Source organism: Monodon monoceros, unplaced genomic scaffold (genome assembly GCF_005190385.1).
Source record: "Monodon monoceros isolate NGI ecotype Baffin Bay Population unplaced genomic scaffold, NGI_Narwhal_1 Super_Scaffold_1, whole genome shotgun sequence".
NCBI lineage: Eukaryota > Metazoa > Chordata > Mammalia > Artiodactyla > Monodontidae > Monodon > Monodon monoceros.
Genome location: NW_021703765.1, coordinates 77,227,337 through 77,252,729, shown reverse-complemented (window position 1 = coordinate 77,252,729; position 25,393 = coordinate 77,227,337). Strand labels below are relative to the sequence as shown.

At 47.2% G+C, this 25,393-nt stretch overlaps 1 protein-coding gene across 1 annotated transcript in view; it reads right to left on the bottom strand.

Annotated features, from left to right (window-relative positions):
* Nucleotides 1-948: 948 nt before the first annotated feature.
* CCDC60 (coiled-coil domain containing 60) overlaps nucleotides 949-25,393 on the bottom strand; it is a 167,383-nt gene continuing 142,938 nt past the window's right edge. Inside the window, exons 6-14 of the mRNA XM_029216810.1 lie at nucleotides 25,115-25,205; nucleotides 20,633-20,867; nucleotides 13,533-13,617; nucleotides 10,428-10,499; nucleotides 7,941-8,003; nucleotides 7,162-7,284; nucleotides 5,077-5,208; nucleotides 3,098-3,287; nucleotides 949-1,296 (exon numbers count right to left, since the gene is read on the bottom strand). Coding sequence (XP_029072643.1) covers nucleotides 1,195-1,296; nucleotides 3,098-3,287; nucleotides 5,077-5,208; nucleotides 7,162-7,284; nucleotides 7,941-8,003; nucleotides 10,428-10,499; nucleotides 13,533-13,617; nucleotides 20,633-20,867; nucleotides 25,115-25,205 — 1,093 coding nt within the window. The 3' untranslated portion in view covers nucleotides 949-1,194. The remainder of the gene's footprint in view (nucleotides 1,297-3,097; nucleotides 3,288-5,076; nucleotides 5,209-7,161; nucleotides 7,285-7,940; nucleotides 8,004-10,427; nucleotides 10,500-13,532; nucleotides 13,618-20,632; nucleotides 20,868-25,114; nucleotides 25,206-25,393) is intronic.

Genomic DNA, 25,393 nt, shown 5'->3' with positions numbered 1-25,393 from the left:
AGTGTGGATGTCATGCAGTCCCTCTGCCCTCCCCATCAGCCTTTGTTGACTCCATGTAAACTGTCTGTCTCCATGTAAACTCTCGAGATCAGGAGCCTTGTCTGCTTTGGTCACTGCTCTACCCTCAGAACCCAGAACCTGGTTGATGCATGTTGCGCTCTTGATAAATATTCATTGAATGAATGAGTAAATAACTGAATAGGTGAACGGATGAGTGAGATGTTTCTTAGACAGAAGAATGGTTCCAGTTCAACTCTCTTCCTTTCCACCCCTTCTGGATCATGGAGAGATGCTGGGCTCCAGCCTATATGAGTGTCCTGATAATCGGGGCATAACCGCACATCAAGTCCAGTTGTTTCACTGGTAATTCAGCTTGGCCATCAGTGACAGAGTTAAAATGACTACAGGTCCTATAGCTTAGTGAGGATATAGGGAGCAGAAGATCAAGATGAGAAAAGAGGTTAAATGGCAATGAGCCCACACACATTTGGCGATGACAGGAAGTTAAGCCTCCTTGTACAATCAAAACCAGCACAAGATATTACAAGGACTCTTAAGAACGAGATTTTCTGGCACACTATTTGCCTTGTTGGGAAATGCCCCATCCATCCACCCATCCACCCATCCACCCACCCACCCACCTCTATCCAGGACAGTATATACAAAGCTGAGAAATACACTCTAGCTCCAATGGTGTGAAATGGGGATAACATCAGTACCTACTTAACCAAGTTATTTGTGAGATTTAAATGATATTATTAGGCAATAATATCACCCAGCGCTGGGCCTGTTGTAAAACAAAAACTCCATAAATGATAACTGTATGTTATTATCAGGATCTGAACACCACGCCCAAATTCCACAGCTCCAACTTTTTCCCAGCTGAACATCAAACATTCAACTTAATTTTATTATCTAGAATTTGAGAAGGAGAAATAGAGTGAAGGATTCTGGAGAGGGAGCAGGTAGAGTCAGGCTAGACCAGTGAGGGATGGAGGCTGGGAGACTGAGGCTGGGGTGCGAGGCAGGAGGGAGTTCCCACCTGGGAGGAGCTCCCTCTAGAATGCTGGCAGGGTCATCTGGTCTCCAGATGACCCTACTAGGTCATAACGAGTATCCATGAGAGTAGGTAGGAAACAGGAACACAGTGTAGACAGCCCTCCTCCACTGGGATCGCTGGTCAACCCAGGCCCACTACGTCTGGGCACTGTGGGGCCGGATGGGGACGTTGATTCGGTCCTGCAGCCAGCTGATATAATCCTCTTGAGGCATATGGATGATGTGTTCTCGCACAAACTGAGGGGCAGACACAGTGACAGCCTCAGATTTGGTCTGAAAGCTTGACTCCATGCCCCCTCCCTCCCCAACAAGATCCTGGAAGATTTGTGATTGAGGCTGTGGCCCCAGGATACTTCCAACCCTTCAGGCATTCAGAATGCTTGGAGCATCACGCTGGGGATGGTCCTCTCAAGAAAAGGGTCTCTTTGCAGCTTCCCGGTTCAGCAGGCTAATGTTAAGTCCCTCATTGTCACCACTGACCCCAAGAAATTTGGGGAGAGCAGGAAAACCCAGTTGTCTGCATCTTTCTTTCTTTTCTCCTCCTGAATATCTTTTAAAAAAGTCATTTGACCCTAAACTTTTTTGGGTTCATAGGCCCCCTTCGAGAATTGAGGACAACTATGGGCTTGCTTCCAGGAAAGGGTTAAGACACAAAACATAGAGCTTCATGTAGATTCCAGGTTGAGAGACTCCCACATCCAGGTTAACAGAAGTTCTGTGATGTTCTCACTGGGAGAAGAGCATGCTAACTTTTATTAGCTAGGGCCACGAACTCAGCTCAGCACAAGGGGAGCATCCAGGCCCCCTCCCCTCTTACCCACTCAGTGATTGCCTTTTCCACGGCCTCCACAATTGGCAGGGGGAATGCAGACCCCATAACTGGACAGATGCCCTAGACTTAGTTTTGGAGTAGCCTGCCAGAGGCTCTCCCGAAAGAGCTTCCCAGGATGTGGGAAGTAGAGTCTGGGCGGATGAACTTGCCCACAGAGTCATCCTCCCTCCCCCACTCCTGACCTTGCACCCATATACACAGCCCAGGTCAGCCTGTGGAAGGGCCAACCTCTCATGAAAACACCGAGAGGACTGAGGACGCTACCACCTGAGTCACTTCTTCACCTTGAGGCGCCATCAGATAAAACTTAGGAAGTGACTCCACTGACACCTGTTAATACCTTAGTGTGGGCCATCCCCGTCCCCCACCTGCTGACCCCTTTTGATGCCCTAAGGGAACTAGGAACTTCTAGGGTGGGTAGGGAAGGTAAGCCACTACTGCAAACCCTTCAGTGGCTCCTCAGCACCCTCCAGATAAAGACCTAAACCCTTAACTTGACCATCAGAGATCTGCACAGACTGACCTCTTCAGTCCCCTTGGAACTGTGCATCTTCCTGTTCTCTTCCTCCCAAACCCACTGACTGCCGCTGAACAGGTCAAGTTTTGTCCTGTTTTGGGGCCTTTGCACCAGCTGTTCCCTCTTCCAGGCCTGCTCTTCCCCTTCTCTTCACGGCGCTGCCTTTACATTGTTCAGATCTCAGCTTTAAAGTCATCTTCCCCAGTGGCTCTAGTTACGATGAGCCTCCTCTACATTTACCTTACATCAGGGCTCCTCAAACTTTATTGTCCATACAAGTCACCCGGCATCTCATTTAAATGTAGATCCTGAGCTGATGACATACGCTTTGGAGCCTGAGATTCTGCATTCCCAATGAGTACCCACGTGAGGTCCATGGGCCACAATTTTAAGTTGCCAGATTTAGAGCGCCCCTTTTCATGATCGCCAGTTATTGTATTCACATGTCCATTTATTTATGTCTCCCCAAAACCTCCAAGTTTCCAGGGGCACCGTTTACACAGAATATAACGTCCCCTGGAGTTGAACAACCAAGGTCACGTGACAACACCTCTCCTATTAGATGATGAGTTCCATGAAGGCCTTTATGTCTTTTTAAAACTTTAAAAACTTAAACAGTGACTGGATGTTGAGAGAGGAATAAATGAGTGTGCCGGAGGCACTGTGAGGGGGAAGGAAGGGGTCAGTACCTCGACAGCCACCGCGATGTCCGGAGAGCACAGCTCCCAGACCCTCATGTCCTGCAGCACCTTCAAGAGAGCATGCGGCCTGATCCTCAGGTCCAGATTTTCCCCAAACTTCTGCAGTTTCGCCAGGATCTTTTTGGCAGGGCGGAAATTCTTCAGATCCTCAGGGAGTTTGGACAGCAGGTCAAAGTACCTTCAGTTCCAAGAGGAGAGGGTCAGTTAGGAAACTGCTGGGAGATGGGTCTGGGCACCACAGGGACCCCATCTCCACTATCTCTATCACTCATGTGGTGTCTCCAAGGCAGCATCCGTCTTTATCTGGGGGACTTTCCTCCCCCCCCGCTCAATGTAAAGTGCCCACAGATCAGGCAAGTCTTTACTTTTATGGATAGTAAAAGCTGGACCATGATTTGCATCGCATTAAAAAAATTAAGGGCATGCTTTAAAGTGATGCATTTATGATTTCTCTACCAAGCAGACAATGTGAAAAGTTAGAAGAAAGGAAGAACGCTGGTATTCTGAAGCTTCTCTTTTTTTTTGAAGGTTTTATTTATTTATTTTTTTTAACCTCTTTATTGGAGTATAATTGCTTTACAATGGTGTGTCAGTTTCTGCTTTATAACAAAGTGAATCAGATATACATATACATATATCCCCATATCTCCTCCCTCTTGCGTCTCCCTCCCACCCTCCCTATCCCACCCCTCTAGGTGGTCACAAAGCACCGAGCTGATCTGCCTGTGCTATGCGGCTGTGAAGCTTCTCTTTTGAGAGTTAATCAAGCCAGGGAGGACACAGACACATCTGTGGGATACCTTCCAGGATGCAAGAGGCTCTCACACACAAGGTGCTGCTGCTGCGGGTGTGTGTGTGTGTGTGTGTGTGTGTGTGTGTGTGTGTGTGTGTGTGTATTTTCCATGTCCCTGATAACGAGTAAGCAGGAGTCACAGCTTCGTGTATTCCAAGAATCTCTATTAATATGATGACAGCGTGTGAAGGTAGTCTGGGAATCCATCCTTGAGATGGTAGGAACGAGGTAGGTTCTAACCTGGGGGTTCAGGTGCGGGTGATGGCAGCAGTGGTACCTCATGAAAAAAAAGGTTTCTTTCCCTGATCGCAGAAAAAGTTGAAGAACTTGATCCTCCATCATACATTCCGGCTGCCCATATTGCTTTCTATCTGTGATATATGTTTAGATATTTATTCATATCTCTTTGTAAGCTCCCGCTCTGCATTATTAACATTTTCTGAAGGGATTCTGGGTACGTTTTTAGGCTTTCCCATCTTACTCGTAGATCTTGATTTACTCAGCCTGACAGGATGGAGCTTTGGGAAATCAGACTCCACTTTTTTATTGCTGCTAAGCATAGAGACAGGTCAGATAGAGGTTTAAACCCTAACATCTCCTCGTTTGTAAAGTGCGGGGTTAATATGTACCCTTCGGGAGTTTTGTGGGGAATAAAATAGATAATTTATGAAAATTGCTTAGGAGCGTGTCTGCCATCCAGTAACCACTCAGTTCCCACTGCTTTCTGTTGTACTTACTATCACCCCTGCGCTGGCGCACAGGGGTCCTGGGATATGCCTGTCTGGCTTTGTATCTTTAAGAGTTAAATTATTTGGAGAAATATAGTTCTCCCTCCATAGACCTCAGAATCTGTAGAATTTTCAGATTGGTTTGCCTCTTCTACCTCTCTTATAGGAGATACCTTGGATAGGATTTGCAAGCTGAATCAAACAAAGTAAATATGGAGAACACAGCTGGGTAGATTATCTGCAGTTCAGGAACTGAGGGGTTCTTGCCTGGTTGTACTCTGGATATAGCCTGGTTTGGGGGGGGGGTGGTACTGGTGGCCAAGGACAGTTCTGGAGTGATGCCTCTCTGTGTCTTGAAGGATAATGGGATCAAATGTAATTTTGTAACACCACTGCCCCCTTCACCCACTTCAGGGACTGTCTTATCTGGCTCTCAGGATCTTTACCAGTGGTGTGCAATTTCTTCTGCATCTCCTTTTACCATGGAGATGTGGTGTCTCATTTTTGCTACATCCTTTTGGAAATTTGAGACAAGGTCCAAAGAACGGAACTTCTGGAGACCTCTTTCTTCTTGGCGCCTGCATCACAGGTTGCATGAGAAAGAGGAAGAAGAATCAGATACTCTTCTCCTTTAACCATCCTAGCTGCCCTTCGAGATCTGAGTTAAACACCTCTTCCTTCTTGCCATCCTTCTTAACCCTCTCAGCCACTCTGATATACAAGCTGGCTTTGGGCACAAGAGCATACAGCTCTTTCCGAGGTCCTGAAATGCTCAAGTCTCGCTAAATCCAGTCACTTTTTAATCAGCCCTCATTCTCTCCCTACTTTTGATTGTATTTACACGGCTCTCTCGTCTGTAAAATGAAGGATAATAACGATTCCTAGATCCCAGTGGTGAGGAGGAAATGGCAACGTGTGTACAGTGCTGTGCTTGGTGCCAGACACACAGTAGGTGTTTAACTCATGTTGGTTCCTCTCTTCCCCATTCCCTTTATCATTTGGTGTATATGTCCTATCTCTCCACAGAGACTATATTACAAATATAACCACGTCCTCACCTATATATTATGAATTTCAATGGCTTTCCATTGACTCAGAGTAAAGTCCTCTGAGTGACTTACCCTCCAAGGCGCTGGATTATTCAGCCCCTACGACATCGTCCAGCTTTATCTCTATCCTTTCCATCCCTTTCCTCCCAGCATTTTACGGTTTGGCTCATGAACAGGCTCTGAGATAAAGTTCAGCCTCCACAGCTGGGTTAGGAAGGCCTTTTATGATCTGGCCTCTGTCTGCCTCTCTGCTTACCTTGTAAACAACCTAAGCCCCAGCACACCCGACTACTGGCAGTTTATGGCCCACTGTGCCCCTTCTTGCCTCTGGGACTTTGCTGTTGCTTTTCCCCAGAACTCTCTTCCCTCCTACTGTTCCTGTGTGACGGTTTAGGTTTGAATTCCACCTTTACTATTAATACTAAACCACTGCGTGGCCGTCGACAAGAGACATCTTTGAGCCCACTTTTCTCATCTGTAAAATGGGTCTAATAATAGCACAGGACTGTTGTGAGGCCCGAGTAATAAAAACAAAGCTCTTACACCCATGTCTGGTACATAGTAGGTGTCCTGGAAATATCACCTGTTTTTATTAAGCTGAAAATATTGTTTCCTCCAGGAAGACCTTTCTGATTTCCCTTGGACCTTTCTGTGTTCCCTTAGCCCCCTCCTCATTCCCATGCTGGCCCTCATCACCCTGTGTGGTAATCGCCTCTTTATTTGTCTGTCTCCCTCTCTAGACTGGGAGCTCCCAGAAGGTAGGGGCAAGTCAACCTTGGACCTGTGGCCCAGAGCAGCTGGTCCCTCCACGCTGAGAGGATGAGAGGGCAAAGGGTCATCATGAAACCTTCGCTGAATGGATGAGTTCATTGGAGTAAAAACAGTCACCGTAGTCAAGGGGTCAGGTGGGAAGGGAGGCAATGACCGGCTTGTTAGAATAGAAAAGAAGAGCTTCTAATCGTCTCCTGCTGCTTGGAAAGTCAAGTTCCAAGTCTCAGTCATGACATTTATGGCTGTGCGTGATGCAAAGCTCACCTACTACTTCTCCCTCCTCTTCAAATGTTCTACATCCCTTCCTACCTTGGGAGTTTTATGTACTTTTCCTGCTGCCTGGAATGTCTTTCCACCTTCTCACCATATCACCAGCTCCTCTCCATGTGTCAGGGCTCAGCCTTAACATCATCTCCTTAGAGAGGTCTTCCTGGATTATCCAACCTGCATTAGGAGGACCCCATGGTTTCTCTCTCTCTCCGAGAACCCTGTTCTCTTACAGTATAGCAATGATCATAATTTGTACCTATAAATTTATCAATTCAGTTATTTTGTCTCCGCCCATATTTTCCAGGAGACTACAGGCTCCCTGAGGGCAGGGAACAGGTCCTTCTTGTTCCCTGTTATAACCTCAACTCCTAGCATCTGGTGGGTACAGAGTAAGTGCCAGATGAATGTCCTTTGAGTGAATGGATATATGTGTGCCCTTACTTCATGAGGATTTCCATCTTGTCCTGTAGACAGAGGCCAGCCTCCTGGGCCACACTGTTAAACTTGGCCCTCATGGCGTTACACACCCCACTCTTGCAGTGGATGATGTCACGGTTGGTGCGGCTGTGGACACAGATGAGAAGGGCTTGGGGGATGGAGCCCAAGGGACAGGCCCACGAGGCTGGCCTCCCCGGGCCCCAAGGTGCTCTGCAATAACACCCACCCAGGTTCTCCACCCTCACTGGAGCCTCCTTCAGCACTCCCCTGGAGGTAGGAAAGATAGACCTTCCCAAAAACATCAGGCTGGTGGGTCAGGCCTTATTAAACGAGCCCACAGAGAGACATCTGGTCTCTTCAGCCCAGCAAGTGTTAAGGACGGTGTGATGGAACTGAGAGATTCGGGTTCAAACTCCCGTACCACCACTTTTTAGCCGTGTGGCCTCTGGCGAGACATTTCACCTGGCCAGATTTCAGTCTGTTCCTCTGTAGAATGGGACACCACCGCTGGCTCATAGGATTGCTTTTGAAGAATAAGCAAGATAATGAATACAGAATGCTTTGCCCAGCGCCAAGCATGAAGGAAGAACTTGCTGCTGTTGTCCGTCTGGTTGCTCAGCATCCTGGCCGTGAGCCCCTTGCCCTGGGAGTCCTTTGTCCTTCAGGTGTGTCTATGGCTTCAGGGAGTCTGGTGTGCACCGGGTTATTTCTACACCCCTGGGAAGGTGGAGAGTTGCCACAGTCCCTCTTACCTGGCATCGCCCACTGCCCAGCTGGCCTACCTTTTAGACTTCTTCTGGAGCACCTGGGAGTGGCTGTCTCCACTTGTACTGCTGGATCTGTCACTGAAACACAAAGGTTGGTTTCAAGTTGCCTGGAGCCTTATATTTCCAGAAAGAGTGACTTTAGGGCCCCCATGACACCTGCTGGCCACCAGGATTCAGGTGAGGGCGGTGGTTCTAATCGAGGCATCAGAAATAGAACACGATGTGCATTTCCCCCGCGTCTTGGCCTTTACTCCTACCGGATGCACTGCCTGGACAGTCCTCGTTTCTTCTCTACCTGCTCAGATCCCGCCCTGTCTCATGGCCTAGAGCAAGCTCTGCCTGCTCTGACGCTCCAAGTCCAGCTGTGGCCTCTTGCCTCTGCTATTGTTGGGAGGACACACTGTCTGGATCCCAGCTTCATCTGGATGAGATCGGTCTCTCCATCTGGAGGACAGGCTCATTTCGGACCCTCCCACCATCCTCCTCTCTGCACTTGTCAGCACTTACCCTGGGGCTGAGTGCAGACCTGCTGAGGCGGGGGGTGGGGTGGGGGTGGGGGTGAATCCCTTAAGCAGCTGCCCCCTCCTGTGACTCCGCCTGGCTAGGGTCCCTAGATGGGGGTGAAGGTCTTTGCCTGCGCCCATCCCCCATACATTCTTCCAGGTCCTCCTTCAGTGACCTGGGCCTGCAGCATCTTCTCTCACACGCTGCCTCCCTTTGTTTCTCTAAACATTTGAGAAACTGACTTGACTGCTTTATCTGTGTGACTCTAGAGGGTAAGACTGCTTTTCTTATCCCTATGATGTGTGGCTAACCCTTCCCTTCCAGCCCTGTGGCAGGCGGGGCTTCTTCAGGCCATTTCCCAGACCACCCCCCATAGGAAAGGGCCCGGCCTTTGCTGCTTTTCCCAGAGGCTCATTGGACTAGACCTAGAGACCTTAGGTCTGGCAGGTGATGGAGCAAGCCCTATCCCACCTTGCTGGGAAGCACAGCCCTAGTAGTAATACCCAGAAGGCCATGTGTTTGGATTCCACCCAGCTGCCCCACCCTCTGCTGCTGAATTGTCTGGGGGAGCAGGCTGGCTTTGACCTTCCTCCTGTAGACGGCTCTCTTCTAGGGCTCATAGTGTGACTTGGCGGGGAGGCAGGAGAGGAAGGAAGCAGTGTTATTAGCTGTGATAAACAAACAAGCAAACAACAACAAAAGACCCTTCTGCCTGTCTCAGTCTCCCCTCTCCTTGGCCCTCCTTGAGTTTCAGCCATACTGGTCTTTGCTCAGTGCCTCTAAGCTTCCTCCTGCCTCAGACCCTTTGCACATGCTATTCCCTCTGCTCAGAACACTATTCCTACTATTCCTTCTAGGGCAGGGACCGTAGGCTCTACAGGGGGAAGGGCATCGGAATCACCTGGAGAGATGGCTCAGAATGAGAATGCAGATCCCAGATCCCAGCCTTCCCAGACACAGGCTAGCTAATTCTTCTTTTTTCCTTCAGGTCTCAGCTTAAATGTCAAACTCAGCCTTGGTTAGAACCCTGGTGCTCAACGTTCACCAAATCCTCCATAATCCTCCTTCAGAATGCTTTCCACAGTCATGATTATACAGTTGCCTCTGTGGTGTTATTTGATAAATGCATGACTCTCCCATTAGAACAGCAGTTCTCAACCATGGGCAGGATGCAAGGGGTCCATGAACGCAGATGGAAAAAAACAGCTTTTACCTCTTCACCCAGCCTTTCACAGAAATGGAAATCACCACTTTTACACATCACGTTAAAATTGTGGGAGAGATTTTGAAAAATCATTTACACTTGACACTAAAATTACAGTAGTTATTAGACCCGCTGCTAAGTCTTACTGCATAAGGTATTGCTAAAGAAGCTCACAGACGACTATATATCTCACGTTTGGTTGTAATATTGTAATCGATATTACTACAGATTTCTTTGTAAACCTTTGTCATTTATAGTCTGCATTTGAAAGCATTTTTTCTGAAAGGAGTCTGTAAGCTTCCTCGGATGGTCAAAGAATCTATGACACAAAAGGAGTTATGACCCCAGACGAGACAGTGGGATCCACCCACGTGGTCAGACTGCTCCTGTCTTGTTTGCTGCTGAATCTCTAAAGAGCTGAGCACAGTTCCTGGCATATAGCGGGGACTGAGGAATATTCTATAGATGAATAAATGAATTGAGGGCAGACCTTTACCTCCCCCATTACAAGTCACCCAAGTAAAAAGGGAAGAGGTAGTTCTGTAACATACCCTCCCCACTTCATCCCTCCACTACCAGAAGATTGTAACTTCATGGTATACGATTATTGGGGAGAAAAGGCTGAATACTCACCCCCAAGACCTGGGAGTTAAGGAACTTATTTCCAGGGAATAAGGAAGAAGATCTCCCTCCCTGCCCTACTTTCCACAGTCTGGTGAGGGGCATCTCTGCAACGCCACCCATAACTGTGCGGTGCCTCCTGACCCACCTGCTAGGGCCCCAGGCCTTCCTACCTTGATTTGCGGGTGGTCTGCATGTCTTTATAGGCAGAATCACTCTTGTTTTGTCTGCGCATTGAGAAGATACTGCAAAGCAAGATGAGTCACTTAATAAGGCGCTGAACAAATGATGCCCCCCAAGGCACTAGGTATCTGTGGGAGAATGGAGAGTTCTCCTTCTCGAGCAGGGATCCTAGGCTCTACAGGAGGGCACGGATCACCCGGAAAAACGGTTCAGAATGAGAACGCAGATTCCTGAGCCACACTCCCAGGGGTCTGGATACATCAGGCCTGGAGTGGGACCCCAGAAGCTGCATTTAAAACCACACACACAGACTTCCGATGCAGGTGTGCAGGGAGCATACTTTGAGAACCTTAGCATTTCCTGGCACACCATGCAATAATGCCTGCTTGAAGTGCCTGTTAAAAAATGCGGTTTCCTCTAAGGATTCTGATTCAGTGGGTCTGGGATGAAGACCAGAAATTTGTGGTTTTCACAAGCGTCCCAGCTGATTCCGTTCTTCAGGGACATTTGTAAAATACTGCTAGAGGATCTTAAGAAAAGGTCATCTTCCTAGGTGATGTTATGGTCTGAATGTTTATGGCCCCCCAGATTCATCCCAAGAGGATGCTGTTAGGAGGTGGTGGCCTTTAGGAGGTGATTAGATCATGAGGGTGGAACCCTGATGACTGGAATTGAAGCCCTTATAAAACAGACCCTTGAGAACTAGCTTGTTCTTTCTACACGTGAGGACACAGTGAGAAGGCAGCCATCTATGAGGAAGAGGGTCCCTGCCGGACGCTGATCTGCTGACACCTCGATCTCGGACTTTCCATCCTCCAGAAACTGTGCGAAATAAATGTCTCTTGTTTACAAGCCACTCAGTCATGAGATTTTTATTACACCAGCCCAAATGCCCTATGACAGGTGACCAGAGCGCGGTCTGGTCCTTGAGGCTGAGGGCTGGCAGAGAAGGCTTTCAGGGGTTCCTAAAACCCCCAGAATTCTACGTCAGTCTTGATGGGAGCAGACCTGCTGTCTAAAGTGAAATAGGAATCTACATTTTTAAAGTGCGGAGGGCAAAAGCAAATCTGCAGCTTCCCCTAACTGTCTCTGGGCAGCTCCACAGAGAAGCCTTCAATATTTGCTGCCTTATTAGCAAGGGATTAGGGAGATTTTTCTCCCGGAGGAATTGAAGAGGATGGGAAATTTCAACAGGTTCTTGCACTGTAACCATGGTTATTTTATCATTAAAGTGAATGCAGAGGCCACGTGATGAGTTCCGTGAGAACCAGGTTCTTGTGTGGTTTTGTCTTTGAGGACCTGAAGCAGGTCACTCCCGGCCATCCTTCTCCATCTGTGAGATGGGACCATGGTACTGGGTACTGGTTAATCAACCTGTCTCAGCGAGTGGCTGCAGAGGTTCCATAGGAGGCTGTATGTGAAACAAAAGTAACAACCACCACCACCACTGTCACCAATTTTTGTTTGCTTACAGTATGCCAGGCACACGCTAATAGGTTAAATGCATTATCTCACTAAATGCTTCAAATGACTGTGATGTAGACATTTAAAAACACTTTACTAGGAAATTATCATTTAATTCTCATTACAGCCCTTTGGGATAGGTTGTTAATGAGCCTCATTTTACAGAATTGGAATCAGGCTCAGAGAGGTGAAGCAACTTGCTCAACAGCACACAGCAACTGAATCATGGAAATGGAGATTGACCCTAGTCTACTTGGTACCACCGCCAGTGCTTTGATGAAACACAATCTCATTTTACAGATAAGAAAGCTGAGGTTTAGAGAAAGGCTGAGGGACTTGTTCAAAGGCACTAGGTCTTGAACCTACGTCGGTCTGACTCCAAAGCCAGTATTTCATGGCGTGAGTTCTTGCAAAGGAAGGAGCCTCTTGGAGCTGATGCTTCATCACTGTCATCTGATAAATCAGGCGCAGCGACCGGGCCCTTAAGGGCCAACATTGTCTCTGAGAGCCTTCAACGCCACCCTCCAGAGCCCCGATGTGAGTTGAGGCGGCAGCAGCCAATTCATCATTAACAAGCAGAGGCGGGTGTGATGCACGTGAACGCGCTCGGTGAACCGTACTTATGCTAATAACAATAACCAGTAAGTCATAGCCGGCATCCCAGGAGGCTGAAGGCGATGATGAACCTCTCCAGTGCCTCATTTTTTTCTCAGGAAGTCATCTGCTTACTCTGAGGGATCCACACTTGGAAAGGGAACTTCAGCTCTAGCCTGCGTGCTCTCTGAGGCTTTTAGAGGCCAGAGGTCCAGTGGACAGGGCTTTCCGCCAGAAGGAGGACACCTCAGGTTCAAGTCTGACTCTCTGAGCCAATTACATTGGTTGCCGGCTTGAAACTTCAAAGGGTTCTTTTTGTTCCTAGGATAGAAATCAGAATCCTAGAGGTGGCTTCCAAGGTCCCCAGACAGACTTATATCCCTGCCCATCCCATCTGGGAAGCATTTCAGTTCCTTGAAGGTGCTACACTCCCTTTGGACCATGTTTGCACATGTGCCGTCTGCAGTATTCACTCCCCGTGCTGGCTCTCCCGGCGACCCCCCAGCGACTCTGGCCGGTGAGCTCCTTCTCATGCTTCATCCAAAATCTCAGCTTAAGGTTTCTTCTTTGGAGGGAACTTCTCTCATCCCCATCCCGGACTAGATCAGATGCCCCTATTATGTCCTCTCACAGGTCTGAGCTTTTCTTTCATAACACTTCCTGCAATAATTAGTACGGTCCATCCATATTCACAAATACTCACTAAAAGAATGAATGAATAAACCTCTGGGTTCCTGGGAAGCAGTGCAGCGGAGTGGATAAGAGAACAGTTTTTGGAATACGAAAGATTTGGATTCGAGATGTGGCCTTACCATTCATTAGCCTCTCTGAACCTCATTTCCTTATTTGTAAAATGAAGACAACAGTACCTACCTTGTAGGGTTGTTGGAAGAACTCAGGGAGGTGATACACATGAGCAAAGTACACGGTTCAGCGCTTGTCACAGAGGAAATGCTCAACCGTTGGGAACTGCTGTCCTTTATGTTATCACTATGATGCTGACATCCTTTATTTGCCCAGGTGTCAAAAGAACATACCTGGCCGCTTGTTTTTGCATCCCATTTGCCATTGTGACTGTTCTCTGAGCATCTTCCCGAACCATCTCCAGGAGCTTCTGCAGATCTGATGGGAACACAAGAGGTCACTGTCTGCAGGGTGCTCGTGAGACAGGACTGCGCAGGTCACGGCCCAGCCCCGAGGCTGATATCGCCTCTGCTCTGGCGTACTGGGGAGCCGGAGAAGGATTTGACCGGGGTCTAGAAGTCTGCAGGTTGTAAACGTGACTCGTCTGCTTCCAACCAGTGACTGGCCATCTCCTTTGGGACGACAGCTAAATTCCTCCCCGTGGCCTGTGAGGCCTTGAGGGTCTTGGCTTCTTTCTATTTCCTGTTTCATCTCATTCCTCCTGGCCGCAGCCCCCCTCCACCCTGCCCTTAAACACTCTTCTGTAGCCTGAGATAACTGTTTCCAATTCCAAGAAGATATCAACTTGCCCGGGAAAACCCTCTCTGATCCCAAAGACCTGAAGTTCCAAACTGGTGATCCGCAGGCCGACTCTAGCTCGTAAATGTGTTTGATTTGATTTGATGTAGATGCTCAAACTTTTCATAACTGGAAGTTTTCACATTACAAATCTGGGCCTCCAGTTTCCCTGGAAAAGACTCTGAGGTGGGGCTCATCCCGTGCTGATGGGGCCCTTTAGAACTTCCAGTGCATTCTCCAGCTCCCCATGCCCCCCCCCCACTCCTCACTGCATTAGTTGACTTGTATATTCATACTTCACATTGTTGCTTTTTACACAATGTAGAGATATTTCTTTGTGCCTGACTATTATGGGTTGACTTGTGTCCTCCCAAAAGATAATGTTCAAGCCCTAATCCTCAGTACCTCAGAATGTGAATTATTCATATTCTTATTTAGAAATAGGGTGGCTACAGGTGTAACGAAGATGAGGTCATACTGGAGTAGGATGGGCCCTCAATCCAATATGACTGGTGTCCTTGTAATAACGCGGGAGAGACACAAAGGGAGAAGATGGCCGTGTGATGACAGAGGCAGAGACTGGACTGCTGATATGTCTACAAGCCCAAACGCCAAGGCTTACCAGCAACTACCACAAGCTAGAAGAGGCAGGGAAGGGTTCTCCCATACAGATTTCAGAAGAAGCATAGCCCTGCTGACGCCTTCATCTGGAGTCTAACCTCTAGCACTGTGAGACAATAAATTCCTATTGCTTTAAGCCAGGAAATGTACTTTGTTAAGGCAGCCCTGGGAATCTAATACATTGACACTCTTAAAAGTTGGAAAATAATATATATTTGGAGTAAGCTAGGTGCTTCAAGAAAAGTGGGAGAGTGGGAGCCCTAAGTGTTTTGTACAAATACAGATGGGCAAGCAGTTGGCACCCTGCTTGTCATACAGGCGTCTCTGTCGATATTTGCTAAATAAATAAGCAAACGACTAAGGAGGAAAAAAAAGTAGGAAGGGGTTTGGGAGACTATGAGCTAGATTTGGAATATCAATGAAGGAAGACAGGGCCAACATGGACACTTTTCACTCTTTAGTAGGCGCCTGTAGTCAGCTCGAGGTCAAGTCTCAAAAGCCGTACCTGCAAGGGTGAAGGCGGTGCTTCCCAGGGCCGTTTGTGTCCAACCTTGTTTGTGAATGCAAGTCACTGGGTGCTAGGGAAAGGGTGCTCCCGTCAGTGACCTGGGAGCCATCTAGGCTGTGACAAACGTCAGCATTTAGCCACTTTCCACTCCCCCTTCCTCATTCTCAAGTACTGATAGTTTATCTTCCCAGTAACTGGTGGGCATGATTCCATCTGACCTGGATCTGATCTTCATTTTTGTCTTGTCACGCCCACCTTCCCTACTGCCACGCATCCCAGAATCCTTGGGGTGTGTCCAGAAGCCTATTGATGAGGGAGCTCTGGCTGCTTCCTCCATTTTCTTCCCTTCTCTTGGGGACCCAGCAGCACCATCTGACCACTCCCCCGCTCCTGCCCCTACCTGGAAGCAAACCAGCCTAGTGTGTGGATACCAGCAAATGAGCCCAGTGACCTGGCACACTGGGCAGCTCTCCTAGAGAGTCCCCTATAAGGCTCCATATGCCATTTAATGCACCAAAGGTTTCTTTCTGCTTGCCAATAATGCCTCTGGGCAGGAACGGTGCCCACCAACATCAAGCTCCACCCGTCACATAACTGAGGTTGGATATGTATGAACTAGAACAAAGCCTTGGGACTGTGAGGCCCATGTCTACCCACCAAGGCCCATGTCTACCCACCAAGGCCCATGTCTACTCTCCAAGGAAGGAGAGAGTTCTTTGGAAAAGGTGCAGGTGCCACAGAATAGAGTCTCCCTGAGGAAGACAGTCTTGTGATGGATGTCCACACTCAGAGGAACCTGCTTAGTTCTCAGTCCCCAGGGCTATGGGGATGCCATTGCCCAATGCTCAGAGATAACAGCATCCTCTGTTTCAGCGCCGAATCACACCCCTAAAGGAAAATTCTAACTCCCTTCCTCCATTGTCCATCCCCGGCCTGTCTAAGAATCCCCCTCGAGAGCAACTATACCCATTTCTTCCTCTCTGTTGGGGGAAAAGAGAGGAAGTCCTTTTGTTGTATGGGGTTGTTTCGGTGGCAGAGTGGGGGGGGGGAACAGTAGAAGGCACAGGACCCCTCTTTTTGAGTTACTATTTAAGTGAGTTTCTCCTCTAACAGTTCCAAGACTGGAAGATTCAAGACTGGCAGAAGGAATGGTCTGGGCTTTGGTTCCTCCGGAATCCCTTGGCCATTGATCTGGGAAGGGACCATTCCACAGAGAGGCCACGGCCTGCTGTCCCCAGCGATCTGTGTCCACAAAGACTTCATTATGCAGCCAGCCCTGGAAATTAAACCTTGGTCAGATGGCGTGTCTCTTAGAATAGGATTCATGAATTCAGAATCAGTTGGAGGAGGTTTTAGAAGGCAATGAAAGTCTGGGAAATTAATCTACTTTTGTGAAGGCTCTGACAAATGCAATGGAGGTTAAGGTATAAATAGAGAAAAAGGGTGAAGAGACTGAGGGAGAAGGACTTTCTCTCCTGGGTGTTGGTCTCTGGTGGGAATGCATCTCCCAGCCATTGCTGTGCACCTACCGTGTGCCAGGTAGAAAGTGAGTAAGACGCTGTTCCACGCCTGAAGGGAGCTCACACTCCTTTCTCCTTTCTTCAGTAACAGAAATATATGTATGCATATGTACTTTTGTGTGTGTGTGTGTGTGTGTGTATACTTTTGTGTGTGTGTGTGTGAGGGAAGCATTTATTAGCCCAATTTCCCAACATGCTTTGTAGCTAGGTGTGCCCCTGTGACTAAATTCTGGGCCATGAGATTTTAGGAGAAATACTGGATGAAGCTTCTGAGAAGACTGCTTAAAACTCAGCTGGAAGTGAGCACTTCTCTACTTCACCTACTTCCTTCTGCTTCCCTCGTAGGATGTGACTCTGATGACTGGCATTCCAGCAGCCATTTTGGGCCATGAAGTGATCCGTGGTGGAGAAGAAAGACAGAAGGAAGTAGGATCCCTGATGATCTTCTGGAACCACCCTATCTCTAATCTGTAAGAAAAATTAGTTTTTATCTTTTTTAAGCTACTTTTTTCAGGTCTCTGTACCTAGCCAAAAGAAGTTCCTACCTGATACAGTGAGATGTAGTTGTAACTTAAAATTAAGTACTTAATACAAGCAAATACAAAATACTAAGAGAATTGAGAGAAGGAGAGTCAGAGAAAACTTTACAGAGGAGGGAATATTTGAGCTGGGTCTTAAAGGTTGAATAGGAGTCCATTCGACTGAAGGGTTGGAGGTGAAAGGGCACCACAGACAGAGGAGGGCATGAAAGAAGATGCATTGTTTAGGAGGAGAGAGTTTTTTTAGTGAGGCTGGAGCACCTGGTATAAGGTGTGACATGGCAAGAGCAGAGCCCATTATAGGCAGCCTGGGACAAGATCAGATGCAGTGTCTTAGAGGCAATGGGGGGGGGGGGTGTCACTGAAAGATATTAAGCTGGGAAGCACTACGTTAAGTTTTTAATTTAGAAAGTTCCTTCTGGTTCAACACGGACAAGAATCTGCAGGCAAGGGGGGGTAAGACAGAAGCAGGGAGGTTAATTACGAGGCTGCTACTGTCATCTAGATGAGAGGTGATGAAAACTGGACCAGGGCTCCCCAGCCTAGGTGCCTACCGGGAGCAGATACCACAGGTGAGTGACAAGAGCTAGTGTGAGAAAAATCAGGCTGCTCTCTTGGTCCTTCATTTCCCACTTTTTCTAGAGACTTGCGTAAAGCAAAGAAATTAAGTGTGACATGAGAGCCAGACTGCCTGGTTTCAAACTCTGGCTTCATCACTTATTGGATGTGTGCCTTTGGGCACATAATTTAACCTCTCTGTGCCCCAATTTCTTCATCTGCAAAATAGGCAAAAAAAGCTGTTGTGAGGATTAAATGAATATGTATATCCGTGTATATTCACACACACACACGCACTCACATATACAGTGTCTGACACATAAAAGTCCTCTTAGGGTTAGTTATTGTATCATCACCATTATCATTCTAAGACAAACAGGAGGGCAAAGGAGATGATAAATGGGCAAGCACTTGGTCAACTGGGAGCAATGTAATGATTGGGAGTAACAGGGAGTGGTGGGGACTGTGGAAAACTAGAGAGCACATGCCCCACCTAAGAAGGGCAGCTCCAGTTGACTGCTGTCATGCAGGGTTGCAGGCTCACTGTTGCCACAAAGAATAACTTTTTTTAAATCAGAATTTTGATGTCCAATCTCTCAATCTTAAAAAGTCACTCCTACTTTTTTTTTTTAAACAAAGCCTTGTGTGGTAAACAAAACACAGTGTGCAGGAACCAGCCCATGTGCCCCAATTTTCTACCTCTAAACTAAGACAAAAGCAATAGGAATGAAGAGGGTAGGGTTCAAAAGAGCTTTGGGAGATGGCACTGGTTGGGGCAGGCAACTGGTTAGACTGAGAGTAGGAGTAGGGTGGCCGTTAGGGAAGGGTCTGTGGTGTCTCAGGTGCCTGGAAAGAGGGCATTATTCTCCCCTCCCCTCACTGCCAAGTCTCTTCCCCCTCTGGTCCCTCCTTCCTTCAGCTCTCAGGTTGCCACTGGGAGAACCATACGTGAACTCTGGGACTGAGGCACTTCTTGAAGCTGGGGACTCTTCTCTGCTTGTCTTACTTGAGAGCAAGGTTTTCAGAGTTAAGAGACACAGCGTGGACACAACATTAATAACCACACACAGACCTTTGAAAAGAAAACCAGGTCTTGTTACTCCTACACTTGCAACCTTCCAGAGCCTTCCTCTTGCACTTGGAATAATTCTGAAGTCCTTACCTTGCTCTACAAAGGCCACGCATGCTCTCACCCCTGCATCCCTTCCCAGCTTCATGTCTTCAGAAACTCAAATGTCAGGGCTGAGAGAGGCTTCCCTTGACCACCCTGTCTAACCTAGCTCCATTCCCACCAATAGTCTCTCTCTAGCCTGAATCTTGTTTTATTATCTTCCAATCATGTATTATCTGCAATTGGCTTGCTATTTATGGCTTTCTTGTTTATGTCTGCTTTTTCCTTGTAAAATATAAGCTTGGGGAGGGCAGGTACTGTCATCCCTGGTTCCAGGAACACAGCAGCTGCTCAATAAATACATTTGGAATGAAAGAAGGTTCAAGAAATCCAGAAGAGTCATACATCTGATGATGGTTTATCTCAGTTCCTCTCCATCTGCGATAACACTTCCATTCAGCAAACAGCTTTTCAGGGCTTAGAACTTTTCTTGGTCTCCTGTTAACAAGGGGGATGGTGGAAAATTTTCTCATTGGCCATCATTACTGTGAGTCCTGACCACTTACTGAACTTTTGCACTTTTGCCCATTTCTGGCTTTGATAATCGGGGCCCTAATCAGGCTTTCTGGTTTACCTTGACCTTTTTTTTCAACCTCCTTGTATCTGTACTAAACCTGGTCCAGCTTTGGTTGCTATGGGCATTCTAGATTGTGTGAAAGAACACTGACTGAGCAGGCAGGCCTCAGCTTAGGTGGCACTGAGGGGACAAAGCATGTGGGGATATGGCAGAGAAGGTGTTTCACGTGCCAGAGTCAGTAGTTCTGCAGTGAGCCTTCCTCTTTCATGCCCCTTTCTCTTTCTTCCTTCTGCCTTCTCCATCTTTCTGCATAAATCCTTTCTTTTCCTGTCTCCTTTTACTATACAAGCTCAAGCCAGAAAGTCCTGAAAATGAATTTTTTTACACGACTTATGGAACCCAGTCACAATTCTACCTGGTGGAGGTCCACAGGGTCCCCCTAAAAGAGTGTGCAAAAACATGTATGTGTGTGTGCTTGAATTTTTTTCCTAAAGAGAGGCCCATAGTTTCCAACAGATTTTCTAAAGAACCTGTGTCCCCCAAACTGTGAACCACTGAAAAGGCTTGTTTCAGAGTGGGGGGCTCACAGAGTGATACAACTTCCCTATATAAAATGTCCAGAAAAGTCAAACTTCCAGAGACAGAAAGTAGACTTGTGGCGGGAAAGGGGAGGGACTGCCAGTGGACGTGAGGTTTTCTTTGGGGTTGATTGAAATGTTCTAAAATTAGATGGTGCTGTTGGTTATACAACTCTATAAATTTACAAAAAATCGTTGACGCGTACACTTAAAACAAGTGAATTTTATGGTATGCAAATTATACCTCAATAAAGCTGTTAAAAAAAAAGTAGGCACCGAATTTCAAAAACATAGTATGAAAAAATGTAAAATATATTATCAATACTTTTTTATATGATCACATGTCGAAATGACCATATCTTATAAATTGGGCTAAGTAAAATATACTATTAAAATTTTTAAAAAGAGCAGTTGATGACCATGGGCTGTCTCCCAAGGAGAAATGGTTCAGAGTAACCCAAGTTAGAGTATATTTCTGATCTCCACTGAGGGAAAGCAAAGGGGTCCATGGAGACTGAACAGGGCTAGGGGACCCGTGTGTCTCCTTTACCTGAGTGGGGCGAAGGCAGAGCACACGGGGCTCTTGATATCTGGCTTCAGGTCAGAGTCAGGGCAGACTCGTCAGATCTAAGGAAGGACTTACTGACATGGAGAGGTTCTTCTTCAGGCTTGGCCGAAGACGATTCGCTGTCCTCAACGTCCTTGCTGCCTGTCGCCTGGGTGATCACACTCTGGGGCTCATCTGAGCCCGGGTTCACGGAGACCATGCTGCTCTGGGGGGATGACCCTCCACTTGTCCGAGACAGACTGAGGGTGGAGCCTCGCCGGCTTGGTTTGCGGCTGGTGACGCGTGCTACAGGAACCTTGAATCTCTTGGTCTGAAGGAAAGAGAAAATAAAGAGGGATTTTAGAAAGGAAGGAAGGAAGGGAAGAACGGAGGAAAAGAGGAACGGAGGGAGGAAAGTAGGAAAGAAAAAAAGCGAAAACCTGGCTCTGAATATGAATTCCTTTTGGCTCTTTCCAAACACCATGAGACATATCCTGGGTCTGGAAAGACCTTCTGTCACAAATCAAGATAATTTATACACATGTGTTTATTGGAAGCGAGTTTGATGGGACTTATTCTACTCAGTGAGTGCAATGGTTGCCCAAGTAGTCACCACAGGAAGCCAAACATGTATTCCAATGATGTTGCCATGGACGACAACGGTTTTTTACTTTTCTTTTGTAATAATCATCAGAGTTGATTTTTAAACTGGGGGAGGATGGGTCTAATTTCTTTAGCTGCATCTTGGTTTCGACCCCCAATTCTATGTGTCAACCTTTTGTTCACCAAATGACACCTGGGGCTCAAAGAATAAAGATTTATGTTCACTGGGGTTTTCTGAAGATGGAGAAAACTCTAGGCTTGACACTCAGGAGGTGCAGGTGAGGGATGCAGATTTGTCTGATGAGGGGGCACTCTTGGGTGGAGGGGGCACTCTTGGGTGGAGGGGGGAGGAGCCATGATGGAGGTGGGTGGGAAGACCTAGATGACAAGTCCTAGGAGGTAAAAGGGGGTAGGTAGGGAAAGTCCTGCGAGAAGAATGGGAATTTTTGGAAGGAGTCAGAGTGGACAGGTTACAGGAATGTGTGCGTGTCTGTGTGTGTGTGCGTGCGTGTGCGCACACACACCGTCTTGCATGATTGGTGTCACTTCAGAATGTACTGTGTGGGCTTACGTCTTCATTTAATTCATGCTTCATGTCTTAGGCTTCCTAACTTGCCCTAAGTTGCTCAGCTGCTCCAGGATAAGAGCTCAGTGAGGGTCTGGGCTACAGTTTACACTCCATTAAAAGAGAAACAATTTCATTTGAGAACATTTAAAATGAAAGCCCTTGGAGGGCAGTCCAAGGTCTTCTTTGGATGAAACTCATAGTGTGTGATACCCTAGGGAAGAAGATAAGGAGAAGAGGCAGCACTGAAGACCACACAACATTTAATAAATATCTAACAGGGTGGAGAGAATTGTTTTCAGCAGGACTCACTGAGAGTCCACTGTGTGTGATCAGAAGTAATGTTTTGATTGGCCACCTCATGGGGCCCTGAGTGTAGGTGGAACCTCCCTGCTCCGGAAGAGCGGAGGGATTTCTTGCTTGCACAGGGCAAGGGGAGGGTGGGGGAAGAGAGACGGAAGAAGGTTGTGGGGCTTAAATGTGATATCTTCCTGGGAAGGCCACCTCCCCCATGTATTCGGTGAAATTCTACACAAGTGACGGAACGCTTCAGAATGTGATAGCCTGGGGAACTGGAGTTCAAACTGGGTTTAACCGGATCTCCAAGGGAGCATGGGAGTTACAAAATGACTGTGATAAAGAAAAAGCAAATGCCAAAAGTTGGCATGTTCTTCCCTTTGATAAATTAGGGGCTTGATGCAACGTCCCCTTTGTCCTGGCATCGCAACTGGACAAGAGCTTGCCAGACTGACAGCCCCTCTGCTCTCTGCCCCCAGAGGGAGAGAGAATGTCAGCGCTCAGGGATAATACCTGTAGAAGGCAACTCTTCCTGTCTCACCTGGCACGACATGAATTCTTGACTCTGGAAACCACACTCTTTACATCAATGTCATTTTTGAAGGCTGGACAGATTGTGTCACCAGGGCAGCCTGGAGTCTTGCAATGAGCACCAGACTCAGAGCCAGGGGACCTCAAGGGGGCCCTGAACGGGTCACTCTCCCCTGCTTCCATCCCCTTGTCTATACAACAGAGAGGACGGGCTGGGATGATCTCAGAAGAGCTTTCCATACCCAGGGTTCTGTGTGCATCTTCCTTGCATCAGGATTTCATCCTGTGCTCCTAAAGTTGCCATTAATTAAAATTCAATTAAAAGCCACAGACAGGAAATCCAGAGTGAAGGGCTGACACTTCTCATTAATTGAGAGTGGCAGAAAAATAAAATGTGGGGGGAAGATGTGACAGGCAGTTTCAGCATCCTGCTTGCCCTTTATTCAACTGACTCTCCCTGAATTGACTTAAATCCCCAAATGTTTCTTCTCTCTGTTTTGTATTTCACTCAGGAGTGGTATTAACCGGCTGCCGTGTCGCACCTCAGGAGGGACTGCTTTTTGGCAACAAAGGAAAAGATTTCCCTGAATGATTCCTTGTACTTTCTTAGAAGGAGGGATTTCAAACTGGTGGCCCATGGGGAGACATGTTCAGCTGCCCAGAATTCTACAGATTGGGGATATCTTTATATAAGAACTGAGGTTACTGGTCTCTCTTGAAAATGATAAGCCCTGGGTCCCATCTTCACATGGCGAGATGAGTAGAACTAAGCAGAGGTTCTTCCCTTTAGCTGTGCAGAACTCCTGTTTGCCACAGACCTCACCACTCCCTACTGTGTTACCCAGCCTGATTTTTTTTCATTTATGCCATTTGTCCGGCTCTTAATTATCACTGCCTTGGCACTGACAAGCTCCACACATACAGAAGACTATCAGTTGCTGTGGAAGTTGACCGGAGCCTCTCTTTCAAAGTCCTTAATTTACAGGTGAAGAAACTGAGGTCAGGAGAGAGGAAAGGACTTCTCCAATGCCATGCAGTGAACAGAGTCACAGTGGCTAAACTAGGTCTCCTGATTCCTAATTCAGTGCTCCCTCATCCTCAGAATGGACCACACTGCAGCCCAGAGTTTGATCTACAAACTCGCCCAGGGGGGGATTTCAATTCAGTGAGAGTTCAAGTGCAGTGACTCACTCGTCCTTCCTCCAACTGTAGTTGTGACTATTCCTGAAGGACATTTTTTTAAAGGTTTGTGGCTCCTGCTTTTTCTGTGCATCTCTGGAGACAGATACACACGATATCTCCATAGCAACTTTCTGTGATAAAAACAAAGGCTCTCCTTCTCAGGGCACTTAGAAGTGCCCTGATGAAACAGCAAGAAAATGGTGAAACTTCATGAGGGGCAATGATAATCCTACCAGAGAGAACATGCTTTTGAAGAGCTCAGTGTTTTAATAAACAGGGTTTAGTAAACAGATCCAGGATTAACTCTGGGCTCTGCCACTGCCCAGCTGTGTGGCCTCATGCAAATCACTTAAGCTCTTCGAGCCCTAACTTTCTGCTCTCCTACCTGGAAATAAGAATACTGCCCCCATGGGGTTATCAGGAGGACAGGACTGGCTAATACACCTAAAGAGCTTCCTTAGCACAGAACCTGGCCCACTGTAATTCTGTTCAAGATTGGCTTCTAAAATTACATAACCACAATAATGCTCAGCATTTTCACATTTTCAAAGTGAGATTGCATACTGTTTCCTGGGGTTCTTTACTAACGTAAAATAGATAGCTAGTGGGAAGCAGCCTCATAGCACAGGGAGATCAGCTAGGTGCTTTGTGACCACCTAGAGGGGTGGGATAGGGAGGGTGGGAGGGAGGGAGATGCAAGAGGGAAGAGATATGGGAACATATGTATAACTGATTCACTTTGTTATAAAGCAGAAACAAACAAAAAAAAAGAAGTGAGCAGAAACTAGCATTATATCCATTTTGTGGGTTGGAGCACAGGTTCAGCAAAAATCTCATTGTGTGTTCTCTCAACTGCCTTTAGCTCTCTACTCTTGCCATTATTATTATTATGGTGCTTGTTTGTTAAGTGGATGAGTTTGGGGGTTTTGGGGGTTAGGAATGGTTTTGAGTGAAAAGAATAGACCTCTTGATTTTCTCTTAATAATAAACACACGTTCTAGTTTGTAGAAAACCCTGTCTGTTCAATCACTCACTTATTTTCTGACTGAGTTTGAAAGAAAAGGGAGAGCGAGAGAGAAAGAGAAGTGACTGTTACGGATTAAATGTAGACAGTGAGTGAATCCATTTCCTTCCAGTGACATCTTATTAGGCGGCTGCTCGGCCACCCCTTCCCTGCTGCGTGAGGTGGTGTCCAGCCAAATGACATTTCTTCTACAATCCCCAGATAAGCATTTTAATTAAAATTTATAAAAACCATCCAACAGCACGAGGTTCTGACTTCCCTTCACTCAGAGAACCAAGTAGAAAAAAATATCCCATCAGAGAGAAGACTGGCGAAAATGCCTCCCACCCAAGTTGGGGCTGGTAGCCAGGCGGCAGGGTCACGTGCTGACAGTTACCTTTGGGGCTGTGATGAAGCGCTCCCACCTCTGTCCCATGGACTTGTCCTTATTGATTTTTTTTATTGTGCTCTTGCTTCCACCTGGGTCCCTGAGTGAGAAACAGCTTCATGAGTTTTCCGTTTCTAGAGCCTCAGTTTATTACAAGTACTTTTAAGAAACGCAATAAGGAGATGATGGATGGTGGCTGTCCTCTGCTGTGATTTTTCCCCCTCCTATACTCGGGAAGCAGTGGAAGGGACAGTTCTTCACAGCCGGGTCTCGCGAGTGGGAATCGAG